The sequence below is a fragment of the Salvelinus sp. IW2-2015 genome, linkage group LG18 (assembly GCF_002910315.2).
Source record: "Salvelinus sp. IW2-2015 linkage group LG18, ASM291031v2, whole genome shotgun sequence".
Lineage (NCBI taxonomy): Eukaryota > Metazoa > Chordata > Actinopteri > Salmoniformes > Salmonidae > Salvelinus > Salvelinus sp. IW2-2015.
The window spans coordinates 13,630,842-13,640,862 of NC_036858.1; the positions used below are offsets into that span (position 1 = coordinate 13,630,842).

Genomic DNA, 10,021 nt, shown 5'->3' on the forward strand with positions numbered 1-10,021 from the left:
TTGCCATGAGAACTCATGGCTAGCAGGGTGGTGTTGTTATTCATACTTGGGAGGTGTTGTTGCAGAACAACCAGACAAGTCAATTATGTTTGATGTTTTGGGAGTGGACAGGAGCTGAGAAACTAACCAGAAAAACACTGACTGTCACTATAGCAACAGGGATGATGGTCTGTCATCATTGAAAGGAAGGAAGGGAAGGGTGAGACGCACTAACAAACAAACACATACACACACAAACACACACACACACACCTGTTAGACATAACAGTAGAGGCAGCTTTGCAGATAAATAGAGATGAACGCTTGATAAAGCAGKATACAGTGTGCTTTTTAGATGCTTATCTAGCACATGCGGATGTGTGAAACTTACACGGAACCCAAACRGGCTGCGCGCGTGCGCCATCATGCATAAATGTATTTTGCCCCCCCCACACCAGACTTGCAGCGCGATCTGTGTCACAAATAGAACTGACTTCTATTTTAGCCCTTGGCAACGCAGATGCTCGTTGGCGCGCGCAATAATTGAATAATATAGATTTCAAAATGTATTTTGCGACGCTTGCGCACGCGAGCGGTGTAGTCAGGGTATTACTCCTCAGCCTGTAGTGTCCCCACTTGCGCCAGCAAATAGCTAGCTTTTTGCGTGGCGCCGACGGGTAAGACGCTCCAGGAGGGCGGTCACGTGTGCAGAGGTCCTGGGTTTAAGGAGGAAGCTGTACTCACTAAGCAAGCAGCGTGACGTCCTTTACAKTTACATAACTCGTTTTATTTTTTTCCGTTAGATGAGACTCTCGCCATGCAACGGCCTCTATTGATCATCAGCCCACAGCATGCCAAAGGGGAGAGAGAGATCATCCCACCAGACAACACAACATGGCTCAGAGACTCATTCACAGGAGAAAGACAGGCAGATGAGAGGGAGGAATGAGTGAGCGAGAGAGAAAGGAGAAAAAGGTGAAGGACAGAGAMTGGGAAAATTGGGTGGCTGGGGGTTTGAGGAGCCTGGAGTGAACATGGGATCTTTGAACACTTGTGTTGGAATTGCTTTGGTAATGTTATGCAGTATGCATGTGTGCAGTAATACAGTAAAGCAGTAATTCAGTAAAGTACTTGATTGAATTGAGTTGAGTTGTGAGTAAGGCGAAGGGGACTATTGATGGTCAAGATGTGCTCAGGTCATGATGGGGTCACGGTGTTCAGAATGTGCTCAGGGAGAGACATTACAAGTGTTAAACAGTACTATTCCAATGGGCCCTGGTCCGATCCCTCCCACACTCTAAAGGCTGCTACTGTCCACCAAATATCGTCCCGGGTTTCTGCACCATTATTCACCACTACAGAGCATTATCTTTTTATAGCTTTCATATACTGTACATACTTTGCCATATTCCTTTGCTACATACAGTGCATTGCTCTAAAAAGAACATACAATCCTGTAACCRCTCCCAGTGGTAAAACTAAATTAGTAAAGCTACATGGTTGAACTACCTGACGATAATACAGTGTACCACTTCACGTATGAAATATTTACAGTACAAAGTCAATTTTTCCTTTTAACATTTCTCCCCCATTACAAAGAGCGTGTGATTTAGTTGTTCAAACACACACATACACACCCACAGTCCCACACACACACACAAATAGCGGGTATAAAATAAGCAATCGCTGGACTCTATTCTATAACAGCTTCCAAGCATTTGAATGTCAATATAATAAATCATTTATTTTCACACCTGAAGATACCTGTGCCTGTATGAACCAATGGGCACACTGTTACAGTATGAAATGTGTCCTTTAAAACTGTTTGTCTACCAGAGGAAATCACTTGTAACCCTAATAAGGAAGTCCTTGTGAGACAGGAAGTGACCCGCTAAGATGTCCTGAGATAATGGGGGAYTCTCATTTGGATTTGCTCAACTCCTGTGTCCTCTCTCCTGCGTCCTCCCTCTCTCGCTTACTATATATGAAACAAGACTCTTTCTCCACTCACGCAATATTAGGCAAATTATGTTTACACGGGTGGAATCATAGAGATATATGCTATATATCCATGGGTGGAATCCCCAAAATAAATGTTTGAAGTGATAAAAAACTAATTTAGATAGTTGTGCAAGACATTTTATAGATAAAAGGATAAGTAGCATATTGTTTTTAAATGTTTGCATGCTTTTCTCCTTCAAGAAAARWACAGCTGATTCAAAGGGGCAGGCATTAAAATACTTCCGCGCTTGCCACCACGAGGATACTCTTGTGCTTCCTCTGCAGAAGTAGGTAATCGAGGAGGTGAGCAGGCTCCTTCGTTCGCCTACTAACGAATTGACACTCCTCCACCACTCGAACACTTATCGGTTTTCGGATCATGGAGAGAGGACGGAGGAGTCGAGGAGAGGAGAGGACGAACTTTTGCACCAAATTAGAATCTCCCGATGTCTGACAGCAAGGTCCTGTCTCAGTCCAGACAGTCTAGATGAGCAATGTCCTGTCGTCATGGTAACTGCTCCATTGGAGAGTAACTTTCACATATTTTCTTCTTTTGAAAAACGATCCTTCTCCCCTATTGTCCATAGCCATTTTCACACTTTGGAAATGTCCAGAAAATCTGTGAGATCCCATTGGTTCAGCGATATGTCAGCTAGAAGATCAGTTTTCCCTATTGGATCACTGGCCCTTAGATCAGCTAGTTTTCTAAAGAAAGTCACCTGACCAGCTAACGTTTCGGCRTCCCCAGGTTAAATGAGAGAGAAGCGGAGGAAGAAAGAAAAAAAAAAGAGAAATTAGGGAGAAAGGAGAGAATAGATGTGACGTCAGAGAGCATTGCGTGTTTTTACCAAACTCCTTGTTTAGAAATGGCTAGCGTTGTTTCTTTTGTTAGCATCATTAGCAGTGTTACTGTGTGGGCTTAGAAGCAAAATGGCTGAACAGCAGAACGAGTTGCTGTGAGAAACGGTGTCAGTCAGTGGACTCTTGAATGTTGCTTCTCCAACTCTTGGTCACAAATCAAAATGACAAACGCATGCTCTAGTGATGACTCGTCCTATAGTACGCTGCTGTGAGTGATGATACCAATTTCTGTGGCACAGTCAGGAATTTGACATTGGGGTTCTTCTCGGCAGCGTTGTAATACGTCAACATTTCACTCCAGTCTCAATGGCAGTGGCTATTACTTTGCACAGCTTCCTATCGCTGTGGCAACAGCCACAAATACTGCTGCTCATCCCCACATTCTCAGACACAGATCTCTATGGCAGTAGCCATCACCATCTGGCTCTTGGTCTTCTCCCGGCCCGGAGAAGAGTGGTGCTGGCCAGGAGACTCCTCCTGAGGGGAATGGGTGTCAGAGAGGACACTCCTCTTCAGGGGCGCTGGGCGCAGGAGTGAGGTCGTCCCAGGGGGGGTGGAGGGCTCTGGGTGTCTGTGGGAGCGTGATGAGGAGGAAGACGAAGAGGAGTTGGAGGTACAGCTTGCGGAGCATACGCCAGACGAACTGGACCTCTCGCCTCTCTTGGCCCGGCAGGAGGCMCGGCGTCGGAGCTCGCTGACCAGTTCGTACTTGACAAAGCAGAAGACGTCCTTCACACCGCAGCGCTTCTCAGGCTCGGCGGCGAGCAGCCGCTGGAACATGCGTAGGGCGTCATCGGTGAAGCGGCGCCACTGGGACGGGTAGGCCGCCGTTGGGCACCCCGCTCGCTGCCAGCGGCGGAATTCCTCGTAGAAGGCATCGGCGGGCAGCGCTGCCTCCCAAGGGAAGTTACCCGTCAGCATGCAGAAGACGAGCACACCGAAGGCCCACACGTCTAGACTGGTGGTCACCAGGAAGCCTTCGGCACGACTGGCACGGCACACCTCTGGCGCRGTGTACGGGATGGTGCCGCTCACACGCTTCACGCGACAGCCCACGCGCCGTGTCATGCCGAAGTCAGCCAGCTTGATGCGTCTGCACTCACGGTCGAAGAGGAGCACGTTCTCGGGCTTGACGTCACGGTGCACCAGATTCTTGCTGTGCATGAAGTCCAGAGCCAGACCCAGCTGCTGCATACAGCGCTTCACCATCTCCTCCGGAAGACCAACCTACAAGGAGGAGGATAGGAAAGGAGGAAGGAGGGAAGAAAGAGAAAGGGGTGAACAGATTTGTTTTAGTGTACAGTGGAGGGGAGGAAAACCAAGTGCAATAAATTAAATGAGAAAGAAACAGAATAGAGGTGTAGAGGGAGTAAAGTGGGACAAAATAGGTTTTGTTAAGCATTATATTTGCACTCATCTTTAACAACCTAGAGTAAGAACCTTTGAGTCAAAGGTAGCCCTCCACTGAAAAGCACTGGAATTAAATGAGAGCCTTACAGTACACACTAAAGGAGCATGCAGCTCAAATCTGAGTAGGGACTTAGACAAGGCTCCAATCCCAGAAGGGCTTGTTAAAAACCACATTGCTTTGAAACACTGCGCTTGATTGGCTAAGGTGTGGGAGAACAGTGATTGGTGGGCAGATGATAGGCATGATCCAGTACAGTACCTGGGGGGGAATGATGTCGAACAGGTCTCCCGCGGGGGCGTACTCCTGTCCGAAGACGTAGCTATCCTCTGTCTCGAAGAGTACGTCCAGGACTTTGATGATGAAGGGGCTGCAGCTCAGTGTGCCCGTCAGGCTGTACTCCCTCAGGAAGCTCTTCAGCTTCGTCTTGCTCTTTGTCACAAACTTCAGAGCCATTTTGGTGCCTGATATGTTCACACAGAGAAGAACAGAATGAATGAATGAATACTTTAATGTCCCATGGGAAAAGTTGTTTGGCAACACTTCCGAAGACAGACAGACTGTATCAAAATACTGTACAGTATCAGAGCAATATTTTAGAGTCAAGGCAAATGTATAAACTAAACTGACATTTATTAAGGGAATTTAACTAAATATGCCTGTGCAATCTGATTCTGTGTATCTGAAACCTCCTCCACTCCCCTCTCCGTACCAGCTGCCTCTGTGCTCTGAAACACACCCTCAGCTGTTGACTAAGCACACAGCTGTGCAATCAGAGCATCTTAGAAAGCTCCCACTGCACTTTTACCCGGTCTAGTGCCCTCTTCACCTTAATGGSATGTAACCTTTTAATGAACTCTCAACCTAAAGAGCCTTTTCACCCTGAAGTCTTACACTATTGTGACCTTTGACCTCACAAACGCCCTGTCACTGTAGTGGCCCGTTTCATTGAACTCTTGATTTAGCCTACATTCTATTGCWCCATCTGACTCTCTGGTCCTGTTGTGGTATGACCGTGTAAACTCTATTGAAACCTTTGCTCCCAACAATGTCCCTTCACCACACCCATGCATGCCCTCTGACTCACCCTGTGTGCGGTGTGCCACCAGGTCCACCTTGCCGTAGGTGCCCTTGCCCAGCTTGCGAATGTGCTCGTAGTGTTTGGCCACATCTGCAGCCGACAGGGAGGTTATGGACAGAGCCTGCATGTCCTCCACAGGCACACCGCCACCACCGCAGTAGCCCACCTTGGAGGTGGGAGAGCCCCTGCCGCTGCCCACCTGGCCTGGCCCCGACGGAGACAGAGACAGGCTCGCCTTGACGCTGTGGGGCACACTGGGGACAGAAGAGAACACACAAAACATAACATTATGTCATGTCTGAGACAGTAAAGAGTAGGAGAGTTTCATGCTAAATACAGCAAGCTTTTTGGCGATCCCACACACACGTGACAACTTTGACTTAGTGTGTGTGTGTTTGTGTGTGTGTGTTTGTGTGTGTATGCGTGTGTGTGTGTGCTTGTTTGCCTATGTGCAAGTGAATGACTACACTGAGGTGAGAGTTATGATCCCTTATTGATGTCACATGTTAAATCCACTTTAATCAGTGTAGATGAAGGGGAGGAGACAGGTTAAAGAAGGATTTTTAAGCCTTGAGACATAGATTGTGTATGTGTGTCATTCAGAGTGCGAATGAGTAAGACAAGTGATTTAAGTGCCTTTGAACAGGGTATGGTAGTAGGTGCCAGGCGCACCTGTTTAAGTGTGTCAAGAACTGCAACGCTGCTGGGTTTTTCACGCTCAACAGTTTTCCGTGTGTATCAAGAAAGGTCCACCACCCAAAGGACATACAGCCAACTTGATACTGTAGGAAACATTGGAGTCAACATGGGGCAGCATCCCTGTGGATGCTTTCGACACCTTGTAAAATCCGAATTGAGGCTGTTCTGAGGACAAAAGGGGGTGCAGCTCAATATTAGGAAGGTGTTCCTAATGTTTTGTCCACTCAGTGRATAACCGACATGTTCGAGTACATCTTAATTTGCATACAATCAATGCAGTGGCAGGGGAGCAGAAGGGGATTGGGTTGTGTGCCTGGTAGTGGAGGCTGGTGGGAAGACGATAATGTGTAATGGCTGGAATGGAATTAATAGAATGGAATCAAACATGGTTTCTATATGTTTGATACTGTTCCATTTATTCCATTCCAGCCATTACAATGAGCCCGTCCTCCTATAGCTCCTCCCACCAGCCTCCTTTGGTGCCTGGTAAACATATTTGACATGGAGTCCCTCTGGGAAGTTAGACATGGGTCTTAGACTGGGTCTAAGGGTCGCTGATCTTCTAGGAATGTCACGATTGTCYTCGGGAGAAAGAGAGGAGGACCAAGGTGCAGCGTGGTAAGTGTTCATATTATTTAATAAAATACGCAACACTTGACAAAACAACAAACACGACAAACGAACAGTCCTGAACGGTGAAACAAACACTAAACAGGAAACAACCACCCACAAACACAGGTGGGAACAGGCTACCTAAGTATGATTCTCAATCAGAGACAARGATAGACAGCTGCCTCTGATTGAGAACCATACCAGGCCAAACACATAGAAATACAAAACAAGAACAACATAGAACACCAGACATAGAATGCCCACCCAAACTCACGCCCTGACCAACCAAAATAGAGACATAAAAAGGATCTCTACGGTCAGGGCGTGACAAGGAACTCATGCAGACAATATTGACCTTGACAGTACACGAAAATGGAGCTGGGCAGTTGGATGTAGGGATAGAAACAACTGACACAGAAATGGTAAAGATATATATATAATATAGTAATAATAATATCATCCAGATTATATTCAAGTGCCTTTTCCAATAGAAATGCGTTTCCATARAATCGATAGCGTGAAGGAAGAAAACGGGATTACTTTAGTTGTGCCCAGTAAATATATTTGGCTTGTAGTGGCTCTGGGCTAGCTGTTGGAATGTTGGTTGTCGACTCAAGTTGCTGAACCCTGAAAAAGTTGTCGCTGAGATGTTTGGTAGGACTTTGCAATAGGGCGGACTGACCATTGGAGGACATTGTGGTCGTATAGGGCATCAACACTTCATTACACTCTATGACACAATAGATAAGCTTATTCGGAATGCAAGGCTGACCTAAAAAAACGAACAAATGTACACATCTCTACCATTGTCGTTATGTGTGACTGTTTGCACGTGCTGTGTGTGTTTACTTGTACTGTACACACAGATAGGGTTGTTCATAAGGCAAGGCTGATCTCACATGGAGATGGCGTCTATTGTGCATGAATATCAACACACACACAAACCCCAACAGTGTGTTTTTCACACAGAGATGGACCATTGGAAAGCGAGCACTCTGGCTCTCACACACACACACACACACACACACACACACACACACACACACACACACACACACACACAGACACACASAAGTTCACTGAAGGCTCTTTCTCCTCTCCCTCCCTCCACAGCCCAGCTTTTTGTTCTTCCTCTCGTCCATTTGAGATTACTCAGCTACATCTTGTGAGAAGAAAGTAATAAATATTGCAAGATGAATTAGAGGGTGAAAACTTAAATAGGATGCAGCTATTTGAAGCCACATTCATTTCTAAGATTTTCACATTTTGTCTTTGTTTCTGTTTAACCTTTATTTAACTACGCAAGTCAGTTAAGAACAAATTTCTATTTACAATGACGGCCTACCCCGGCCTCCCCTAACCCAGACGACGCTGGGCCAATTGTGCGCCGCCCTATGGGACTCCCGATCACGGCCGATTGTGATACAGTCCGGGATCGAACCAGGGTCTGCAGTGACGCCTCTCAGGAGCCATGCTGGGACTAAACAAGGCCAAATGATAAAAGTGTGCCTCGCTAAGTATCTTCCATAAGAKCACAAATACTAATTTATCAGTCACGATTAGAGAGAGATATATAGACATACTGTAAGTCGCAGCATGTCTTCTGCCTAGGAGTGAAAACGGTACAGTTGTCACGTTCCTGACCTTATTTTCCTTTGTTTAGCTTTGTTTAGTTGGTCAGGACGTGAGCTGGGTGGGCAGTCTATGTTATTTGTTTCTTGTTTAGGTTCATTGTTTATTAGCCTTATATGGTTCTCAATCAGGGGCAGGTGTTTGACGTTTCCTCTGATTYAGAACCATATTAAGGTAGGCTGTTCACACCGTTTGTTTGTGGGTGATTGTGTTCCTGTGTCAGTGTTTGTACCACACGGGGCTGTTTCGTTTCGTTTGTTAGTCTGTTCCTGTTCATTGCGTTCTTCGTTGTCTGTAAGTTCACATGTTCAGGTCTTGTAACGTCGTTTATTGTTTTGTAGTTTATTAAGTGTTTTTCGTCTTCGTTATTATTATTAAATCATTATGTCTTCATACCTCGCTGCATATTGGTCCGATCCTTGCTCCTCCTCAGACGAGGAGGAGAACGAACGTTACAACAGTGCATTGTCTATGCAGTGTATATCTATGTTGCTCATTTGTTGCTATCAAAAAACAGCTTTGAACAGGTTTGGTTCAATTGCCCAAATAGCCTTTGAAAGTTAGAAACAGATTGACTAGACCGGATCCCCCATCCTGCTCCTGATCCATCAATCATAATGAATGTTTGTTTACTGGCTCTCCTTCAGCTCTAGCTTGCTAGTTGCAGCCACCTAGGGCTCCACGGGGGAACATGTAACGCTCCGGCATCAAGTCTAATCGCATTACTCAGCCTCCACTGAGACAAAAACACCCCGAACCAAAGACGCTGCCACCTCATTTCCTTTGCAGAGCATGATTAAGAGGCCCAGAATGTGATGAGGGGAAGAGATGCATCAGCTGCAGTCTAAAGTTCTAAATGGGAACCAGGAAATGGGAACCTGCAAAGTGCTTTGTGGGTGTGTTGATGGAGGGTTATGTGTGAGTCTGGGTTTGGATGAATGTGTGTGTGTGCATAAGTGTGTGACAGAGCTCAGTTTGCATGTATATTGGTTTGTGTGTGAACGTCTGTCTATGTGTGTCTGTGCACTCATTTGCGTATGTATGTGTGCCCCCGTACACACAGTCCGGCAGTGACACTATCAAAGGGCCATTGTGTTTTCTATCTCTCCCAGAGAGCAGCTGCGGCGCTGCATGAGGGAGGCAGAGCGTCTCCACCGGGTCTCTTTCCTCACGACTCAGCGTAAATGTTCAGTTAAGGCCACATGCCATACTGTGCTCCCATACTGCTCTCTGATCCCACTCTGTCTTCAGCAGCTATAAAAGAGTGGCACCGTGGATATATACGGATTTCACTGGTGTGAGATCCTTATGTCCCTTGCTTTATTGAGCCAGTGTATATCATTAAAATAACTGAATATAGTCTTCACACTCAAATGATCCATACACATATGTACATTTGAAGTRGGAAGTCTACATACACCTTAGCCAAATACATTTAAARTCAGTTTTTCACAATTCCTGACATTTAATCKGAGTAAAAATTCCCTGTCTTAGGTCAGTTAGGATCACCACTTTATTTTAAGAATGTGAAATGTCAGAATAATAGGAGAATGATTTATTTCAGCTTTTATTTCTTTCATCACATTCRCAGTAGGTCAGAAGTTTACATACACTCAATTAGTATTTGGTAGCATTGCCTTGAAATTGTTTGACTTGGGTCAAACGTGTTGGGTAGCCTTCCACAAGCTTTCCACAATAAGTTGGGTGAATTTTTGGCCATTCCTCCTGCAGAGCTGGTGTAACTGAGT

At 45.9% G+C, this 10,021-nt stretch overlaps 1 protein-coding gene across 1 annotated transcript in view; it reads right to left on the bottom strand.

Annotated features, from left to right (window-relative positions):
- Positions 1–744: 744 nt before the first annotated feature.
- sbk1 (SH3 domain binding kinase 1) overlaps positions 745–10,021 on the bottom strand; it is a 21,205-nt gene continuing 11,928 nt past the window's right edge. The window contains exons 2-4 of the mRNA XM_024008579.2: positions 5,337–5,584; positions 4,511–4,713; positions 745–4,068 (exon numbers count right to left, since the gene is read on the bottom strand). Coding sequence (XP_023864347.1) covers positions 3,226–4,068; positions 4,511–4,713; positions 5,337–5,584 — 1,294 coding nt within the window. The 3' untranslated portion in view covers positions 745–3,225. The remainder of the gene's footprint in view (positions 4,069–4,510; positions 4,714–5,336; positions 5,585–10,021) is intronic.